Source organism: Brachyistius frenatus, unplaced genomic scaffold (assembly GCF_029030835.1).
Source record: "Brachyistius frenatus isolate BFR_SWC_R1_liver_20210118 unplaced genomic scaffold, ASM2903083v1 Contig_450, whole genome shotgun sequence".
NCBI classification, from domain to species: domain Eukaryota; kingdom Metazoa; phylum Chordata; class Actinopteri; family Embiotocidae; genus Brachyistius; species Brachyistius frenatus.
This window is the reverse complement of record NW_027211049.1, coordinates 93,240-115,039: the sequence shown is the minus strand read 5'-3', so window position 1 is coordinate 115,039 and position 21,800 is coordinate 93,240. Positions and strand designations below refer to the sequence as shown.

The 21,800-nt window shown below is 41.1% G+C and overlaps 1 protein-coding gene across 1 annotated transcript in view; it reads left to right on the top strand.

Annotated features, from left to right (window-relative positions):
• The first annotated feature begins 1,034 nt into the window (after positions 1 to 1,034).
• The window catches only part of ngef (neuronal guanine nucleotide exchange factor), a 39,011-nt gene continuing 18,245 nt past the window's right edge, over positions 1,035 to 21,800 (top strand). The window contains exons 1-7 of the mRNA XM_069725808.1: positions 1,035 to 1,263; positions 8,256 to 8,361; positions 13,966 to 14,295; positions 14,710 to 14,774; positions 16,927 to 17,177; positions 19,759 to 19,919; positions 20,397 to 20,549. Coding sequence (XP_069581909.1) covers positions 1,050 to 1,263; positions 8,256 to 8,361; positions 13,966 to 14,295; positions 14,710 to 14,774; positions 16,927 to 17,177; positions 19,759 to 19,919; positions 20,397 to 20,549 — 1,280 coding nt within the window. The 5' untranslated portion in view covers positions 1,035 to 1,049. The remainder of the gene's footprint in view (positions 1,264 to 8,255; positions 8,362 to 13,965; positions 14,296 to 14,709; positions 14,775 to 16,926; positions 17,178 to 19,758; positions 19,920 to 20,396; positions 20,550 to 21,800) is intronic.

The window sequence follows — 21,800 nt, the reverse complement described above, 5'->3', positions numbered from 1 at the left end:
TTCTTTCTTTCTTTCTTTCTTTCTTTCTTTCTTTCTTTCTTTCTTTCTTTCTTTCTTTCTTTCTTTCTCTCTCTTTCTTTCTTTCTTTCTTTCTTCTCTCTTTCTTTCTTTCTCTCTCTCTCTCTCTTTTTTTTCTTTTTCTCTTTCTTTCTTTCTTTCTCTCTCTCTTTCTTTCTTTTTCTCTTTCTTTCTTTCTTTGTTTGTTTCTTTCTTTCTTTCTTTTACTTTTTTCTTTCTTTCTTTCTTTTTTTCTCTCTCTTTTTTCTTTTTTCTTTCTTTCTCTCTCTCTTTCTTTTTCTCTTTCTTTCTTTCTTTCTTTCTTTGTTTTTTCTTTCTTTCTTTCTTTCTTTCTTTCTTTCTTTCTTTCTTTCTTTCTTTCTCTCTCTTTCTTTCTTTCTGTCTTTCTTTCCTTCTTATTTGCTTGGTCAGTGTTAAAAGGGCGGAACAGAGAGACTTATGGCAGAACAACAGAGGAAGTGAACTTTGAACTCTGGTTTTCAGCTGACTGCAGATAAAACTACTGTATGGCTGAAACTCTGCACACAAAGGATTTCCAGACTGTTTTGCACTGTGAATAACTGAACCTCCACCTGAATCTGAAAACCCAACAGAACGTTGACAGACTGTTAGTCAGCAGGTGGCTTTTCTGGTTCCACAACAGGGAGCGTTTAAGAGCAGAGAGGCAGTGAGGCCAGGTTGAGCTGAGGAATGTCAGCACATAACAGGGTGTAGGTGAGCGACGGAGGGAGGGACAAAGTACAGGAGAGGGAACGGTCATAAATGCAGTAATTACAGCTTAGGCAGAAATAAGCTGCACTCCGCTGCTTGTACCGGCTGCCTGTTAGCGACAGCAGGTACACCTCTGAACACTTTCTCTCACAACTTATTCACTTTGATTTATTCACTCCTGGGATTCACTTTGAAATTTAATCATGGATCTACCTCCGGATTCTGGATAATTATGACACATTTATTTATTCTGATTTCCTTTAAGTCAAATCAAATTGTCCGAACAAACTTTTTCAGAAAAGGAAACAGGCCCATTGACCATGTCTGTGACAGCCCTGTTCAGGGGGAAGTGGGGCCAGAAATCACAGGAAGTCCCAGACAAGCATCCAGCAGCTGCTGTTCAAGTGAGCCACCAGGAGGATGAAGATGAGGATGACTCCACCACCGGTTTCAGCAGAGAGCCGATCCGCAGGAACTCTCGCTTCTACCGGTCCATGAGGAAGAAGAGGATGGTGTCATCAGATCCGTCTGACAGTAAGAACACATCAGCTTCTCTCTACTTCCACCTCCAACCTTCTGACCCGCTGACCTGTAGACCCAGCCTACTCTGAAACATGAGCAGGGTTTATTTATTAATTATTATTATTATTATTTATTAGAGTATGTTGGAGTATATTGAAGTGTATCGGAGTGCACTAGAGTATATTATGTATTAGAGTATATTGGAGTGTATTGGAGTGTATTGCAGTGTATTGTAGTATATTGGAGTGTACTGGAGTGTATTGGAATACTTTGGAGTATATTGGAGCGTATTGGAGTGTATTGGAATGTTTTGGACTGTATTGGACTGTATTTGAGTGTGTTGGAGTGTATTGGAGTGTTTTGGAATGTATTGGAGTGTATTAGAGTGTATTGGAGTGTTTTGGAGTGTATTGGAGTGTATTGCAGTGTATTGGAGTGTATTGGGGTGTATTGGAGTGTATTGGAGTACATTGGAGTGTATTGGAGTGTTTTGGAGTGTATTGGAGTGTAATGGGGTGTATTGGAGTATATTGGAGTATATTGGAGTGTATTTGGAGTGTATTGGAGTGCATTAGAGTATATTATGTATTAGAGTATATTGAAGTGTATTGGAGTGTATTGCAGTGTATTGTAGTATATTGGAGTGTATTGGAATACTTTGGAGTATATTGGAGCGTATTGAAGTGTATTGGAATGTATTGGAATGTTTTGGAGTGTATTGGACTGTATTTGAGTGTATTAGAGTGTATTGGAGTGTTTTGGGGGTATATTGGAGTGTATTGGAGTGTTTTGGAGTGTATTGGAGTGTATTGGGGTGTATTGGAGTGTGTTGGAGTGTATTGCAGTGTATTGGAGTGTATTGGGGTGTATTGGAATGTATTGGAGTGTATTAGAGTGTATTGGAGTGTTTTGGAGTGTATTGGAGTGAATTGCAGTGATTTGGAGTGTATTGGAGTGTATTGCAGTGTATTGGAGTGTATTGCAGTGTATTGGAGTGTATTGGGGTATATTGGAGTGTATTGGAGTATATTGGAGTGTATTTGGAGTGTATTGGAGTGCATTAGAGTATATTATGTATTAGAGTATATTGGAGTGTATTGGAGTGTATTGCAGTGTATTGTAGTATATTGGAGTGTATTGGGGTATATTGGAGTGTATTGGAGTGTATTGGAGTGTATTGGAGTGTATTGGGGTGTATTGGAGTGTATTGGAGTATATTGGAGTGTATTTGGAGTGTATTGGAGTGCATTAGAGTATATTATGTATTAGAGTATATTGGAGTGTATTGGAGTGTATTGCAGTGTATTGTAGTATATTGGAGTGTACTGGAGTGTATTGGAATACTTTGGAGTATATTGGAGCGTATTGGAGTGTATTGGACTGTATTTGAGTGTATTTGAGTGTTTTGGAATGTATTGGAGTGTATTAGAGTGTATTGGAGTGTTTTGGAGTGTATTGGAGTGTATTGCAGTGTATTGGAGTGTATTGGAGTGTATTGGGGTGTATTGGAGTGTATTGGAGTATATTGGAGTGTAATGGGGTGTATTGGAGTATATTGGAGTATATTGGAGTGTATTTGGAGTGTATTGGAGTGCATTAGAGTATATTATGTATTAGAGTATATTGAAGTGTATTGGAGTGTATTGCAGTGTATTGTAGTATATTGGAGTGTATTGGAATACTTTGGAGTATATTGGAGCGTATTGGAGTGTATTGGAATGTATTGGAATGTTTTGGAGTGTATTGGACTGTATTTGAGTGTATTAGAGTGTATTGGAGTGTTTTGGAGTGTATTGCAGTTTATTGGGGTGTATTGGAGTGTTTTGGGGGTATATTGGAGTGTATTGGAGTGTTTTGGAGTGTATTGGAGTGTATTGGGGTGTATTGGAGTGTGTTGGAGTGTATTGCAGTGTATTAGAGTGTATTGGAGTGTTTTGGAGTGTATTGGAGTATATTGGAGTGTTTTGGAGTGTATTGGAGTGTATTGGGGTGTATTGGAGTGTATTGGAGTGTTTTGGAGTGTATTGGAGTGTATTGGGGTGTATTGGAGCGTATTGGAGTGTATTGGAGTGTATTGGAGTGTATTGGAGTATATTGGAGTGTATTGGGGTGTATTGGAGTGTATTGCAGTGTATTGGAGTGTATTGGGGTGAATTGGAATGTATTGGAGTGTATTAGAGTGTATTGGAGTGTTTTGGAGTGTATTAGAGTGAATTGCAGTGATTTGGAGTGTATTGGAGTGTATTGCAGTGTATTGGAGTGCATTAGAGTATATTATGTATTAGAGTATATTGGAGTGTATTGGAGTGTATTGCAGTGTATTGTAGTATATTGGAGTGTATTGGTGTATATTGGAGTGTATTGGAGTGTTTTGGAGTGTATTGGAGTGTATTGGAGTGTAATGGGGTGTATTGGAGTGTATTGGAGTATATTGGAGTGTATTTGGAGTGTATTGAAGTGCATTAGAGTATATTATGTATTAGAGTATATTGGAGTGTATTGGAGTGTATTGCAGTGTATTGTAGTATATTGGAGTGTACTGGAGTGTATTGGAATACTTTGGAGTATATTGGAGCGTATTGGAGTGTATTGGAATGTTTTGGAGTGTATTGGACTGTATTTGAGTGTATTTGAGTGTTTTGGAATGTATTGGAGTGTATTAGAGTGTATTGGAGTGTTTTGGAGTGTATTGGGGTGTATTGGAGTGTATTGGAGTATATTGGAGTGTATTGGAGTGTTTTGGAGTGTATTGGAGTGTAATGGGGTGTATTGGAGTGTAATGGGGTGTATTGGAGTATGTTGGAGTATATTGGAGTGTATTTGGAGTGTATTGGAGTGCATTAGAGTATATTATGTATTAGAGTATATTGGAGTGTATTGGAGTGTATTGCAGTGTATTGTAGTATATTGGAGTGTATTGGAGTGTTTTGGAGTGTATTGGAGTGTATTGGGGTGTATTGGAGTGTGTTGGAGTGTATTGCAGTGTATTGGAGTGTATTGGGGTGTATTGGAATGTATTGGAGTGTATTGGAGTGTATTGGAATGTTTTGGAGTGTATTGGACTGTATTAGAGTGTATTAGAGTGTATTGGAGTGTTTTGGAGTGTATTGCAGTGTATTGGGGTGTATTGGAGTGTATTGGGGTATATTGGAGTGTATTTGGAGTGTATTGGAGTGTATTGGAGTGTCTCTGTGTGGAGGCGGTGTTGTTGGCGATGCTTTACTGTATTGTATTGCACTGTCATCCCTTTGAAAGGTAATTGTTGTTGGAAGTGGAACAAAGGCTGGTTAGACAGATCCTTCAGTAGAAATCTATTTGAATAGAACTTGAGGAACTGGTTCTGGTGGAACTGAGGAACACCTGTACTTCACCAGGACTACCTCTGACCCCGTATCCAACAACCATAACACAACCTGACGCGTGTGTGCTACAACTAAACAACAACACAGCAGATTTGAACTGTTTTTATTGATAGATCACAGATGAATTATAGACTTATGTTTCTGTGTAGGAGTCATATTCATAGAGACACACCAACATCAATAAAGTATCTGACCTCTGCCCAGCGTCTGTCAGTGATAATACATAACCAGGAAGTCATAAATAAAACAGAGTGAAGCCATAAAACATGAAGGAAGGTTGAACATGAGCTGAAAATAACAAGGAAATTAATAAATGCTGATCATTGATGTGAAGATATTCTTATCTGATCACCTGCTAGCAGCTGCCATGTAGAGATCATTTACATGATCACTTTATCATCAGGATATGATCACATGGTTCGATAGCAGAGCACATACAAGACAGCAGATCAGTGGAGAGTGGAGAGGAGAACCAGGCCTGACGAGGAGAACCAGGCCTGATGAGGAGAACCAGGATGGATGAGGAGAACCAGGCCTGATGAGGAGAACCAGGATGGATGAGGAGAACCGGGCTGACTGGAGTAGAAGACATTAAAGAGATTAATCCCCGAATCAAACATACGAACATTTATCTGAGGCTCCTCTTCATCAGCTGGAGTCATGTGTTCTGATTGTTTTGGGTCCCATTGAAACCGCTGTCCTGGTTATAGTTGTGACTAACTGGACCTGAAGACCCAAACAGACTGGAATGGTGATGGAAATCTAAATAATATACAGAATCAGTTTGGCTCATGATGAAGCTGCATTTTTATATATGTTTCAATACCTCTCTGAAGTGTAGAAGAGTCCAGAGTGCTGTGGATCCTGAATGATCATTAATTGTTCTGAATAATCAATGAAGCAAACATTGTTGTTAGGAACATTCATATCTACAACTCCCAAACTTTGGAGACACATGCAGGAAAGATATTTCCAAAGGCCCCCTGAATGAAAGTGTCTTGTGACATGAGTCACAAGAGGATTGACAGGGGGAGAAATATCCAGCATGACTGAGATCCAAACACTGCAAAAATCACACCAAACCTCGGAGAGGAAAACCTTAGAAAGTCCAACAGGAAACTGTTGTCGAGTTATAAAGGAGAGAAAAAGGCCTTTAAAGAGATTGAAGTGTTTCTACATCTCTATGAGGACCTGATTCTCCACAGGATAATACGGGGAATAAAACCATGTGGAATCTTACTTATTTGTTTTAAATGTAGTCCAACCATTTTATTATTATTATTATTATTTCTTTTTTTAACTACACATCAGATCAAACAATGACAGTCATTGTAAGAGTTGAAGAGTCAGTGACATCACTGAGGATACGACTCCTGTTAGAGCTGTTCGATAAATATCACCTTGAGAAGCAGCTGAAGGGAACCAGTTAAACATTTTTTACATTATATCATGTATTGAATTATTGATTGGGGAAAATGATCCAATAATATCCAAGTAACAGCTTCAACCTCATCAGTCCTCCTTGAACAGCTGTAACAACATATCTGATGTTTTAATGTCCTGTGAGGTTAAAATGTGGCTTCAGCATCACACTTCCTGTCACACAGTCACGTAGTGCTCATTCATATCAAGTAACCAACCATCAACCATCAGTGATGCCATCAACCATCAGTGATGTCATCATTGGTTTATGAACATTATGAATCCTCCAGTTCAGATTCTGTCTGTCACCATCTTGCTAGTTCGGAGCGGTTTGGAGCAGGAAGTGACCATATTTGGACGAGCTGGGGGAGGAGCCAGCGGTGGATCTGACCTATCTGATCGGAAACATGACGATACTACGTCCCGCCCACCGATAGCTGTAACCTGACTGCACCGCAGGCCTGTCAATCAAACAGACACGCCCCCAAAAACAAGTCTTCTTGAATCTTCTTTTCTAATGAATGAGGGACTATTTTCAGATGGACCTCTAGAAAACTAATAAGAAGGAGTGACTTTAGCTAACAACACCGAGATAACTGATGGACACATTTTATTCACTTTGGATTTGATGAGAGAAGTTGAATGGGAGTCTATGGAGCCGGAGGCTTTTTGGAGCCGACCTCTAGTGGCACTCGCTGGTATTGCAGCTGAAGACACTTCTGGATCGGAACCATTTTACAGACCTGAAGCTACAAACTCTTTTATATCCAGTCTGAGGAAAAAAACAGAATTCTCCATCAATACCTCCATCATTACCTCCATCATTACCTCCATCAATACCTCCATCATTACCTCTATCATTACCTCCATCAATACCTCCATCATTACCTCCATCATTACCTCCATTAATACCTCCAACATCATTACCGCCATCATTACCTCTATCATTACCTCCATCAATACCTCCATCATTACCTCCATCATTACCTCCATCATTACCTCCATCAATACCTCCATCAATACCTGCATCAATACCTCCATCAATACCTCCATCATTACCTCCATCATTACTTCCATCATTACCTCTATCATTACCTCCATCATTAACTCTATCATTACCTCTATCAATACCTCCATCATTACCTCTATCATTACCTCCATCATTACCTCTATCATTACCTTCATCATTACCTCCATCATTACCTCTATCATTACCTCCATCATTACCTCCATCAATACCTCCATCATTACCTCTATCATTACCTCCATCATTACCTCTATCATTACCTCCATCATTACCTCCATCATTACCTCCATCATTACTTCCATCATTACCTCTATCATTACCTCTATCATTACCTCCATCAATACCTCTATCATTACCTCCATCATTACCTCCATCATTACCTCCATCAATACCTCCATCATTACCTCCATCATTACCTCTATCATTACCTCCATCATTACCTCCATCATTACCTCTATCATTACCTCCATCAATACCTCCATCAATACCTCCATCAATACCTCCATCATTACCTCCATCATTACCTCCATCATTACCTCCATCATTACCTCCATCATTACCTCCATCATTACCTCCATCATTACTTCCATCATTACCTCTATCATTACCTCTATCATTACCTCTATCATTACCTCCATCATTACCTCTATCATTACCTCCATCATTACCTCCATCAATACCTCCATCATTACCTCTATCAATACCTCTATCATTACCTCCATCATTACCTCCATCATTACCTCCATCATTACTTCCATCATTACCTCTATCATTACCTCTATCATTACCTCCATCAATACCTCTATCATTACCTCCATCATTACCTCCATCATTACCTCCATCAATACCTCCATCAATACCTCCATCATTACCTCCATAAAAACACTCATTGTTGAAATGCACTTATTGTAAGTCGCTTTGGATAAAAGCGTCAGCTAAATGAAATGTAATGTCTCTGTCTGTCTGTCTGTCTCTCTGTCTCTTTCTCTCTGTCTCTCTGTCTGCCTCTCTGTCTTTCTGTCTGTCTCGCTGTCTCTCTGGCTCTGTCTCTCTGGCTCTGTCTCTGTCTCTTTGGCTCTGTCTCTATGTCTCTATGTCTCTTTCTCTGTCTCTGTCTCTGTCTCTGTCTCTGTCTCTGTCTCGCTGTCTCTGTCTATCTGTCTCTCTGTCTCTCCGTCTCTGTCTATCTCCAGACTGCAGCAGGTCAGGTGTGGACCACAGCCCATCTACCAGAGCAGGAGGCTCCGCCTCTAACGCCCTCTTGCCCCACCCATCACCTGTGTTGCCGGGGGCGAGACGGTGAGTGTGCATGACTTCACTGCCCAACCCTGCAACACACCCAGAGAGCAAAGGTACACGTAGAGTCTGTTGAAACACGGCACACATCTGTGTAAAGAAGAACACAGTCTACCTGGATGTTCTACTGAGAACTGGAGGTTCTTTATAGGGTTAGGGTTCATGTTCTACTGAGAACTGGAGGTTCTTGATAGGGTTAGGGTTCATGTTCTACTGAGAACTGGAGGTTCTTGATAGGGTTAGGGTTCATGTTCTGCTGAGAACTGGAGGTTCTTTATAGGGTTAGGGTTCATGTTCTACTGAGAACTGGAGGTTCTTGATAGGGTTAGGGTTCATGTTTTACTGAGAACTGTAGGTTCTTTATAGGGTTAGGGTTCATGTTCTACAGTGAAATAGAGGTTCTTTATAGGGTTAGGGTTCATGTTTTACTGAGAACTAGAAGTTCTTTATAGGGTTAGGGTTCATGTTTTACTGAGAACTGGAGGCTCTTTATAGGGTTAGGGTTCATGTTTTACTGAGAACTAGAAGTTCTTTATAGAGTTAGGGTTCATGTTTTACTGAGAACTGGAGGTTCTTTATAGGGTTAGGGTTCATGTTCTACTGAGAACCTGAAGGAGACGTTGAAGATGATGATGAGCTTCATCTGTGGAGGGAAACATTGAAACAGCAGCTGAGTGGACACCTGTAGAATACCAGACTCACCTGTAGAATACCAGACTCACCTGTAGAATACCAAACTCACCTGTAGAATACCAAACTCACCTGTAGAATACCAGACTTACCTGTGCAGCAGCCAACAGGAGCTCTAATGTAACAGTGTTGCACTGAATCCTCCTTCAGTGTCGTTACAATGTTCCACTTCTGTTTCACCTTCATGTTTCTGTTTTCAACAACTAGTAACAGAAATGGAAGAAACTAAACACTGCATGATATTTATGTTGATGATAGAGTTGTGTATCGACCTCCGAGTGTGTGTCTGAGTGTGTGTGGATGTAGAAATACTGACATGAGATCTGTCTTCTCTTGGAACAGCCAGAAGTTGTTGTTTTTTAATTAAAATTAAATTTTTAATGATCTAAGTTTTTTTTATATTGTAATGATGAAAGTTCTTTTTGATATTGTAATGATGGAAGTTTTTTTTTTATATTTTAATGATGGACGTTTTTTAATTTTAATGATGGAAAGTTTTTATGTTTTAATGATGGAAAGTTTTTATGTTTTAATGACGGAAGGTGTCGTACCCGGTTCTGTACCGGCTGTCTTAAAGGTCCATCTTATGTCAATCAAAGCAGCAAACCACATCAGATTGTGTGTTGAATGTTTGTCAGTAACTCATATTGCAGAACATCCCTGGTACCTCCTTGAATATCTGATGTGGTATTTATACAGGAAGTACGGTGTACAGTCTCCTGACAGGGATCACTGAGCTGCTGTATTCTGATGAATCAGCTGTAGGAGGACTCACATGCGACAGTTTCATCTTAAATATCCAAACTTCTGATGTTGAAGCTGTCCATCAGTGGTGGCTTCTCAGCACATTCATAAAGTAGGCTCCATATGACAGTGTGTTGGATCCTTTCATCACAGATGGTAAAGGGAATGATGGATGGCAGAGCTGGAGGACGTGTTGTATACATTTAATAAAGTTGAATAAGTTTAATACAGATTGAAGTTTAAAATTCGCAGACCAAGAAAAACCTGTTTTGACAAGCACAATTTAACTGAACCCTTATAAAATTGTTAATTTTATAAAAATTCCAGTGATGGTTTGGTTTGAATGAATTCAACATAGTTTGTGACTCAGAGGTGATGGTGTAAATAGCAGTTTACAGTACTGGACTGTAATGGTGACTGAATGTGAAACACTGTAAAGGATATGAGTGTATATTCTTTATGTATGTATATTAGTATGCAGCTCTGCATTAACTTAAACAGTTCAGTCCCATCAGAAGACAGACAGTACATGCAGATGGAGCTCTATGATGTTCATGTCCAGGCCTTTTGTTGTCTTTCTTTGACTCCACTACAATAACTTGATTCATAGTTTATTAAAATCCTCACTTATGTTTTACAGTTGCAGCCCTTTTAGTTCTAAGAGCACAGTCTCGTACTTGTACTTGTGACCCCCTCATCCTCTTACTCAGCTTCTCAAACTTATCTGATCATGTTTGAGTCCAAATATGAAACCTGAGAATGGACAACGCAAACATCCAGAGTGACAGATTACAGCAGGACCTTTGGTGAATATCATGACCTACTTATTGTTTGACTGGATTTAGTCCTTCTCTTACAAACAAGAGGTTCTTTCAATATCTGCCCTCATTAATTGGTGCATGTGTGGGAAAAGCACAAAAGCGTACTTTGACAGATTTTGGTCATGGAATATGTCCACTGGAGCGGGCCTGTGTTTGGAATTACTGTCCGGCTGAACTCGGATGGACGGTGGGCTGTAACTGAAGCAGATGAAGGAAGTAGCAGGCAGACAGGGACCTCCATGGAGCACAACGTTGGCCTGTTCTCTTCAGACCTATCTAGAGGTCACTCCCTGCTGGAAGGGATCAACAACCCAACACATCCTCCACAGCTGAAGGACTGATGAGAGAAAGACTGGAAACTTTATGACTGGTGGATCTCAGACCCGACCACAGAACAAGAACCAGTACCGTTCACAAAGGCAGACATCAAAATGCCTGGATGGGAGCTGACATGGACATCAGCTCCTGGCCTGCCCCAACACACCACACTAGAGGGCCCGTACCATACCAGGCTGACAGGGAACTTAACACAGCTGTAGAAAACAACTCTGGAAGACACTTCTTCAAAAAGGAAGTGATGTTCTAGGAGTTTAGAAGCCGGGAAAGGTCGTTCACACGCAGAGAAGCTCTTCCTGAATCCTGGTGTATAAGGTGAACAGGAAGGGAGACAGAACAGTTCCCTGTGGAGCTCCAGTACCACTGATCACCATATCAGACAGCACACTGCCCAGACAGACAAACTGTGGTCTGCCTGTCAGGTAGTCAGTGATCCAGGAGACGGTGGACGTGTCCACCCCCTCCCCCCCACCACCCGCAGCTTCTCACTCAGCAGCAGTGGTTGGATGGTGTTAAATGCACTGGAGAAATCAAAGAAAGTGATTCTCACACAGTCACCGGTTCCATCCAGGTGAGACTGAGCTCGTTGCAGCAGGTAGATGAAGGCGTCGTCCACTCCCACATGAGGCTGGTACGCAAATTGCAGAGGGTCCAGAGAAGATTTCACCAGCAGCCTGAGGTGGGCCAAGACCAGCTTCTCCAGCACCTTCATCACATGAGATGTGTGGTCGGTAGTTGTTGAGGCCGGATAGAGTCGTCTTCTTAGGGACTGGAACCAGGCATGACGTCTTCCACAGCACCGGGACTTCCTCCTGTTTCAGGCTCAGGTTGAAGAGGTGTTGTAGGACCTCAGCCAGCTGGACGGCGCAGGTCTTCAGGACCCCGGGGCCGATGCCGTCAGGTCTTCAGGACCCCGGGGCCGATGGCGTCAGGTCTTCAGGACCCCGGGGCCGATGGCGTCAGGTCTTCAGGACCACGGGGCTGATGCCGTCAGGTCCTGCAGCCTTGTGCTGGTGGGGTCTCTCCAGCTGTCTCCTAACCTGGCCAGTTGTCACAGAGAGGGGGGGGGGAGGGGTGTCATGGCGTCGATGGCGGAAGAGCCCTTTGGAGTTCAGGGCTCTGTGTCCATGCAGCTCACCAGGGGGGAGAGGGGGGAGGGGGAAGGCAGCAGAGGTGTTTGGGAGGTGTGAGGTGTTGAGGAGACAGATGAGGGCGGTGAACTAAACCTGTTGAAGAAACAGTTTAGCTCATTGGCCCTCCAGGTTCCCCCTGGTTGTTCCTCTCCAGGTGAAGAAACAGTTTAGCTCATTGGCCCTCCAGGTTCCCCCTGGTTGTTCCTCTCCAGGTTCCCCCTGGTTGTTCCTCTCCAGGTTCCCCCTGGTTGTTCCTCTCCAGGTTCCCCTGGTTGTTCCTCTCTAGGTTCCCCCTGGTTGTTCCTCTCCAGGTTCCCCCTGGTTGTCTCTCTCTCCCCTTGAACCCAGTAATCTCCTTCATACCGGTCCACACCTAACAAACGTTAGTCATGGAGTTCCACAGGGTTCTGTACTCAGGCCAATACCTTTTACACACTAACATGCTTCCCTTATGCAATATCATTAGGAATCATTCCATGACTAGTTCAAATTCAAGCATGTGTTCAAGACATAACGACCTGGATGACCCATAACTGTCGACTTCTAATCTCAGATAAAACTGAAATGATTGTGTTTGGTCAGAAATGTACCATCTAACCATGTAGTTCCTGTTGCCATCGTTCCAGTACGACCGAAAGGAAACATCAGCGATGTTGACACTCGTCCATAAGAACTACTGTCTCCTCATTGGCCCCCTGTAAAATCACAGTTCTGGTTCTCCTGTGGAACCGGCTCCCAGTTCTGGTTTAGGAGGGATATCCTCTCTACTTTTTGTTAGATTTCCTTTTGCATAAATCTTGTAGTTTGGGTTGGTTTGATGATATTGGACCCTCTCTCAGGTCCTGCTGCAGGCCTCTGCTGCTGGAGGACTTCCCATAATAGACTGATGGCAGACAATGCAATATATACTTTATATTTTAGATGTTTAAAAGTTGGCCATGTTCGCCCTGATGACTGCTTTGCTCTTGGAAACAAAGCTATTCAATCGGATTGGTTTTTAAATCGCTGTGCGATCGCTTGTCAAAAGTTGAATTTCTTTTCTCCTTCATGTGTTTAAGACCTCGTAAAGTGTTTGATGAAACTATCAAACAAGCTCCAGGAGAGGAAGCCCAGACTAAAACATGTTCAGAGGAGACTGCATGAGTCAGACGACAGGCTGAAATAAGAGAAAGACATGAGACTTAGATTGTGTGTTTGTGAGACAGAGAAGATGACTGGATGGTATCTACATGTGGTGTTTTGGGGGAGGAGCTTAGGTAGTGATAGTGTTGGTTGTTATTTCAGAATTAAAGCTACATTTAACCAGCATGGTGACCATAACACACCATCCCACCTCAGCTTTACTTGGTGCCACCATCTTCTGTTTCTCAACAGAACCTTGAGCCCAAACTCACCTTCAGGCTGGTGAAGGAGGGCTGCACAGTAACAGCAGCAGTTAGGGATGAGTTGGACCGCACAGTAAAGTCACAGCAGCCAACCAGCTATATAAATAAAACTGAATTGAATTGAATTGAACCAGTGGTTCATCATCAGTGTTCAAAGCTGTTATCAAAGTACAAATCTATGAAATATTTCATCTTAATGACACAATTACATTTGTTTTGTTTCAATGCTTTGGTGTCTTCATTATTACTGTACGTGTGTGTGTGTGTGTGTGTGTGTGTGTGTGTGTGTGTGTGTGTGTGTGTGTGTGTGTGTGTGTGTGTGTGTGTGTGTGTGTGTGTGTGTGTGTGTGTGTGTGTGTGTGTGTATTACATTTTGCCAGTGAGTGATGACAAAAATTAACACAAATACATGTTCAACATGATTTTGGTAACTTCGTAGTAAAAAGTGAACGATAAATGTGTTTCTGAGATGTTTTTGTTTTTTCCTGTCACATGTAGCCCCCCGCGTTCTCCACACCTCCATCATTCCAGAGCCGTGTTGCCAAGCAATGCCGAGGCCGGCAGCAGACATGCTCTGTACCACAGAGATGCTGTGGATAGGAGAAGAGGAGGAGTGGGAGGAGGGAGGACTGTGGACATATCTGCTGCCTCCAACAACCAGAATAGAGATTTTACAGCTTACCGGACTCACAGCCTTCATAGCGAAGAAATGAAAAAGCTCTCAGAGCAAACAGCGGCAGCTTGCACTGTACAGGAGATCAGAGGGAAAACTATGAGCTCCCAGCAGCCAGCTTGTGACGGAGCAGACCAGGATAACACCAGCCTCAGGTCAGACCCAATTACATTTGAAATGGAGAGGTTTACGATACGTGTCAGAGTGTCAACATTCTGTTTATAGTAAATAGATATATTACAGACACATGAGGAAAGGTTTTAGTTCTCCGTTTAGTGTAAAACAAAATTACAGATCCCTGTGAATAATGACAAAGTTGGTGATGAAGAGACAGAATGAGAAGTGACTGAAGTGATTGTGAACAGGCTCAGATGGATGTTTTTATATTTCCATCCAATAATGTAGAAAGTAATCGCTGTTTGATTTGATGCTGAAGATCTCAGACTTCATCATTCTGTGTTTAATGTCATGATGTTATTTTTTAAATAGTATCATGAACCATATCGTATAATATATTAAAATAGAGACATGTGTGTGAGTCCAAACATGTCCTTTGTGTTTCTTTTCAGGATGCTGCGTAACGGAGAAAAGTCCCAGACGATTTGCCACAGCCTGAAAATCGTCAAAAACATTGGTGAGCATGTGAACGTGTGAAGGTAGCATGTTATAACAACAACACAATCATCTCTTCTGCTGTCATTATATTATCATTTAGACTGAGCATGAAACATACGTTAGTATTCACAACAGTTTATGAAGCCAACCACAGATGTGATGAGGCCTCAGCAGGTGTCTGTACCTGCACATCTCTGAGTCAAGGTTGAGTGCCTCTCTGAGCTGATAGCTGGCTGTGTTGACAGACTACTCATCAGAGTGTAATTCACTCTGTACACAGGAACACAGATATTTGCAGAGATTAGTCTAAATTTACTTGAAGACAGCATCTTACTTGCAGACGATGGTAAACACAAGCTTAACAAAAGGAAGAGTGTGAGCTGAGGCTGAGCAGAGCAGCGATGCTGTCTGTCATCTGCAGATATATGTGCTGCTGCTTCTCTCCAACCTGTGCATCTTCTGCTGTGTGTGCCTTTCACTCTTATGTAATCTCAGTCCTGTTCGACGCCCACCAAAGTAATCTGCAGTATATGACTAAGGAATATTATGCAACGGACCACTGTTCAAAGTCACTCTCTGTATCAGCAAACTTTCAGCCCACCTGAAACTTAGTGAGAGACACAGTTTCTGTGTGTTTCTGAGTGCATTACAGCAGGGAGTGGAAGTCCAGTCCAAGTCCGCATCAGCATCTGCTCGACTGTTGTTTCCACTCACTTTGGTTTAGTACATTTAATTCAATTCAATTTAATTTATTTAAATAGCACCAAATCACAACAGGTTATTTCATGGCACTTTAAACATTAAAGTCCTTAAAACAGAACTTTACACAATTATACAAAGAAACCCAACAATTAGAAGAAACCTCCAACAGAATGAAAACTCTCTTTCAACAGAAGACACCTCCAATAGAAAGAAGAAAAAACTCTCTTTAACAGAAGAAACCTCCAACAGAAGGAAAAACTCTCTTTTAACAGGAAGAAACCTCCAACAGAAGGAAAAACTCTCTTTTAACAGGAAGACACCTCCAACAGAAGGAAAAAAAATCTCTTTTAACAAAAGAAACCTCCAACAGAAGGAAAAACTCTCTTTTAACAAAAGAAACCTCCAACAGAAGGAAAAACTCTCTTTTAACAGGAAGAAACCTCCAACAGAACCAGGCTCATAGGTGGAGAACATCTGCCTGTTAATATTGTTAATATTGATAATAAACATTATACCCCTTTTTTTTCTTTACTTCCATCTTCCAGGTGATCTTTTTTTTGTGGTTGTTGCTTCTTACAATTCAATAAGTCTTAATTAATTAAAACAACATGAAACCATATGTCCACACTTCTGAGGAGGATGAATATCACATTTAAAAAGACCATATTTGAAGGAAAGTCATTTACTACAATTATTACTGTTAAAACATTAGCATGATGTTTCTACAGTGAACAACAATAAGAGCCACAGAACTGGACTGTGTTTGATGTGTAACTAACCCCATTAGTCTTCGCAGTTTAGTCATGAACACACATTTTGAATGGCTATCCTCTGCTATGACATATTGTTGTTGAAAACACATCATAGAATTCACATATCAACACATAAATATTTGAAATCGTTCAGTCATAATGACTTTTATACCAGGTGGGTCAGCATATAAATATCAGTGTTATCACTCGTTCAAGCTGTATGTGCTGAAATGTGAAAGATATTTTCTAAACTCTTTTAGACCCAAAGTGAAGCCAAACATGTCAGTTTACAAAATGCAACACACTCTAAACTGTAATGTAGAAAGAAGGTGAAATAAAATCAAAGGAGTTGGTTACAACGAGTAGAACCTAATCCGTTCCAGCGGTGTGTTGGTCATCTTTAAAACTGTTCCTGCTGATCAAACATGTCACTCAAACACTTCTACACAGAAACGCTTCCTGTATTTTAATCACGTGAAAGGGACCCCAGCACCCCTCAGTTCAGGCTATTTTCCTGCATGTTAAGCATGTAACATGTTTATGGCTTTGAAAGCCTCCAAAACTCAGGTGACCTACAACTCAACACACCTGAATCCCAGAAGCTGAAGCCTGTGTTGACACGGTGTTCGACAGAGAGGATATCAAGGCCTGTGCAGAAAGCAGCAAGACATTTTAAATGTGTCCCTTGTGCCCACTCAGTGTCTTTTGACCCTCCAGCCTTCCTGTACCAGGAGTACCGGGACACCTCCAAGCAGCAGGAGATCGAGCAGCGGCGGCAGCGTGAAAACCTTTGTCCTGCAGTGGTGGACGGGACGGTGGAGGCAGGATCAGGTGTGACTTCTCCACCAGCGTTGCAGCTGCAGCTGAGGAATGGCGCTCACTCACTGAGCCTGTGGCAGAACTTGGAAGCTGTGCAGGCCAGCGGGCTACTCAGCAAGCTGCCGCAGAAAGAAATCATAATGCAAGAGGTAGATGTGTGTGTGTGTGTGTGTGTGTGTGTGTGTGTGTGTGTGTGTGTGTGTGTGTGTGTGTGTGTGTGTGTGTGTGTGTGTGTGTGTGTGTGTGTGTGTGTGTGTGTGTGTATGTACAACCTCATTGCCAAAAACGTTGGGACGCTGTGTAAAATGTAAATAAAAACAGAATGCAATGATTTGCAAATCTCATAAACTCATATTAAATTGCAAATCGACCAAAGACAACATATCAAATGTTGAAACTGAGAAATGTTATTGTTTTATGTAAAATATTTGCTCATTTTGAATTTGATGGCAGCAACACATCTCTATAAAGTTGTGACAGGATCAACAAAACATAAAAAAAAAACACCTGGTGGAACATCTGACAACTAATTATGTTACCATGGCAACAGATCAGTAACATGATTGGGTATAAAAATATGATTTCAGAAAGGCAGAGTCTCTCAGCAGTGAAGATGGGGAAAGGTTCACCACTCTGTGAAAGACTGAGAAAATAGTTCAACAATCTAAGAATAATGTTCCTCAACTTAAAACTACAAAGAATTAGTGGATTTCATCGTCTACGGTTCATAATATCATTAAAAGATTCAGAGAATCTGGAGAAATCTCTGAACACAAGGGACAAGGCTGGAAACCAATATTGGATGGTGGTGATCTTCGGGCCCTCAGGCAGCACTGCATTAAAAACACACTATTCTGGAGTGGAAATCACTGCATGGGCTCAGGAACACTTGTAAAAACCATCGTCTGTGAACACAGTTCATCGCTGCATCCACAAATGCTGTTAAAACTCTCTAAAGAAGAAACCAGATAGAAACATGATCCAGAAACACCGCTGCCTTCTCTGGACCGAGATCATTGAAGATGGACTGAGGTGAAGTGGAAAACTGTCCTGAGGTCTGATGGATCACAATCTGAGATTCTGTTTGGAAATCATGGACGCTGCATCCTCCAGGTTAAAGAGGAGAGGGACCATCCAGCTTGTTATCAGCTCAGTTCTAAAGCCAGCATCTGTGATGGTACAGGATGCATTAGTGCACATGGCATGGGTAGCTTGAACATCTGGAAGGAAGCATTAATGCTGAATGATATATTCAGGTTTTGGAGCAACATGTGCTGCCATCCAGACAACGTCTCTTTCAGGGAAGGTCTTGTTTATTTCAGCAGAACAACGTCCAACCACATTCTGCACGTATTCCAACAGCATGGCTCCGTAGTAGAAAACCTTCAACATCCTATAGAGGTTGTGTCTGTACCCAGACCACCTATATTTAAAAAAAACTCAACAAAAGATGTATCAATAAAAATGTAATAAAAATTTATCCTACCAAATTAATGGATTAATGGATCCTCCTACTCTTTAACTGACTCATACCTCACCGTCTTCTTCTCTCCCATAGTTTCTTCTTATTATCTGTTGTCTCCATTCAGTTCCTTCACTCGTGGAGTTTCTGTTCTTTCTTTTCCAGATGTCCCGTCATGGAGCTGCATGTCTCTGCTCTGTGATTGTCGTCTCCTCCAACAGTTATTCTCTTCTATCTCTATGCTGTCCTTTTCTCTCTCTGCTCTCCTCTCACCCCAACCGGTGGAGGCAGATGGCCACCCACCCCTGATCCTGGTTCTGTTAACAGATGCCCCACCCACCTCTGTTCCTGGTTCTGTTAACAGATTCTCCGCCCACCTCTGATTCTGGTTCTGTTAACAGATGCTCCGCCCACCTCTGATTCTGGTTCTGTTAACAGATGTTCTCCACCTCTGATCCTGGTTCTGTTAACAGATGCTCCGCCACCTCTGATCCTGGTTCTGTCTGAGGTTTCTTCTTGTTAAAGGGAGTTTTTCTTCCCTCTGTTGGAGGTTTTTCTACCTTAAAGAGGAGGGTTTTTTTTCCCTCCTAGCTTATGTGGGAATTGTTGACTTGTTGAATTGTTGAATTGTTGAATTGTTGGGTTTCTCTGTATAATATTGTAAAGTTCTGCTATAAGGACTTTAATGTGTTAAGTGCCATGAAATTGAATTGAATTGAATTGAATTAGTAGAAGAGTCCGCTGATAAACTGGCCTCCTGCAGTCCAGACCTGTTAATCATTGAAAACATCTGGAGCATCAGGACATGAAAAATACAACCAAGGAGACCCTGAACTGTTGAGCAGCTGAAATCCTCTATCAGGCAAGCACAGGACCATATTTCACTTTCAAAACTCCAGAAACTGGCCTCCTCAGGTCCCAAAGGTTTCCAGAGTGTTGTTAAAAGAAGAGGTGATGCAGCTCAGTGGTGAACATGATCCTGCAACAACTTTATAGAGACGTGTTGCTGCATCAGATTCAAAATGAGAAGATATTTATCATAAAACAATAACATTTCTCAGTTTCAACATTTGATATGTTGTCTTTGGTCTATTTGTAATCGAATATGGGTTTACATGATTTGCAAATCATTGCATGGTGTTTTTAATTTACATTTTACACGGCACGTCCTTTTTGGAGACAAGGTTGTAAGTGTTTCAGCTGTGCAGCAGAATGTCATCGTATCAACTGCTTACACATTAATGTGGCCTTCTGATTTTTCTCCCCAGGCCATGTTTGAACTTGTTACCTCAGAAGCATCCTACTACAAGAGTTTGGAAATTTTAGAGACACACTTCCTACGTAACCCTGATTTATTCAACACTCTCAGCCAGTCCGACATGCATTTCCTGTTCTCCAACATTGAGGAGGTCATGAACGCCAGTGAAAGGTAGGACAGAGTCTTAAACTGTCTCTGATCACGTACTTCCTTTAGTACACTCACATACACTATTCTTCCTTGTTAGTGCTTAGGAGGTACTTGAATTTCAACAACTTACTGGAAATAAATGTAATTTTGAAAGCATCACCTGCCAACTTTTCTGCAGCTTTAATTATTTTACCCAGAAACCAACATGTATTTGTGCCCTCTGTTTAACACACAATAAACACAGTGATGTCTTTCTTCCTTTTCTGCCTTATTTATGGACCCTTTTGAGTGCACTATCCTGTGTGCTGCATGTTTCCATACTTGACAGTGTGAACACACTTATGCACTAAAACAGTATTCTTAGTAGTTTTGGTACATAAGTAGGGTATTTGAGACACAGCAGTAGTTGATGTAAATCAGTTTATAATTGAAGTCTACATGTTGCACCAGCAGCTGCTGCTTCATGTCCCTGAATAATGGTCTCCATATTATTTTCAGATTCCTGATGGATCTTGAGCACCGAATCGAGAAGTCTATTTTGATTTCTGATGTGTGCGACATCGTTCATTACCACGCAGTGAAACACTTCGGTGTCTTCATCACATACGTCATTAACCAAGTGTACCAGGAGAAAAACTACAGGCGCATTCTGTGAGAACCTTCTTTTATAAACTCAAGAGCTAAAATGTCTTCTTCATGCACCAGTAGTTCATTGTGGAGTCATGTATGAATCATTTCTTATTGAAGAAAATTAGTTATTGAAGTTATTTTTGTGTTTAGAAAGCAGGTTTCTGTCAGAACAGCTCTGTGAGTTGCTCCACTGTTGATAATGAATGCATGCTTGGAACAGAGAGCAAGTATGAGAAAGAATCTGAGTTGACATCTCTCATCATGTTCTGTTTGTTTATGTCAGTGAATGTTTCCAGACAGTCTCTTTTGTTTTTGATCATGACAAATCTGATGTGCAGGGTGTGGTTGACTATGAATAAAATGCGTATGTCCCTGTTCCTCAACCACACATTCCTGAGTGACACTGTGACTTTCCCACACGCAGCAGGACAGGTACCTGAAATGGCAGACACCAAGTGGAGTTTCTGCTAGCTAGAAGAATAAAATCTCTGAGATCTGCTGGTTGTTTTTAAGTGAAATCTGACCTGTTCTGACAATTATCTGTGACTATTTTATAAACTAACATTTTGGTGTTGGACCTTTAAGACATTACTAAGGGCCCTATTTTTGTACCGGTGCAAACTTGGTCTTAATGTAGATCAAGGTACATTTGCATTGCACAGGACAAAGTTTCCCACTCATCTGGTTTAGTAATCTAGCAGCTGTGTGACACTGTGTCATCTACACACTGATGGTTAAAGCACACACAGCAGCTGAGCTCATTTAATTCATGATTGGAAAGTAAATTATTCACACTTAAAGCTCCTGGCGCAGTTTATTTATTAACACCACAACATCTGTTTATTTATTAACACCACAACATCCATTTATGTATTAACAAAATCAGTTTATTTATTAACACCACAACATCTGTTTACTTATGAACACCACAACATCCATGTATTTATTAACACCATAACATCAGTTTATTCATTAACACACAACATCCGTTTATTTATTAACACCCCAACATCAGTTTATTTAATTAGCATCAGTTTATTTGTTAACACCTCAACATCCGTTTATTTTTTAACAACATCAGTTTATTTATTGACACCACAACATCCGTTCATTTATTAACACACAACAGCTGTTTATTTATTAACAACATCATTTTATTTATTAACACAAAACATCAGTTTATTTATTAACACACAACATCTGTTTAGTTATTAACACCCCAACATCAGTTTATTTAATTAACATCAGTTTATTTATTAACACCACAACATC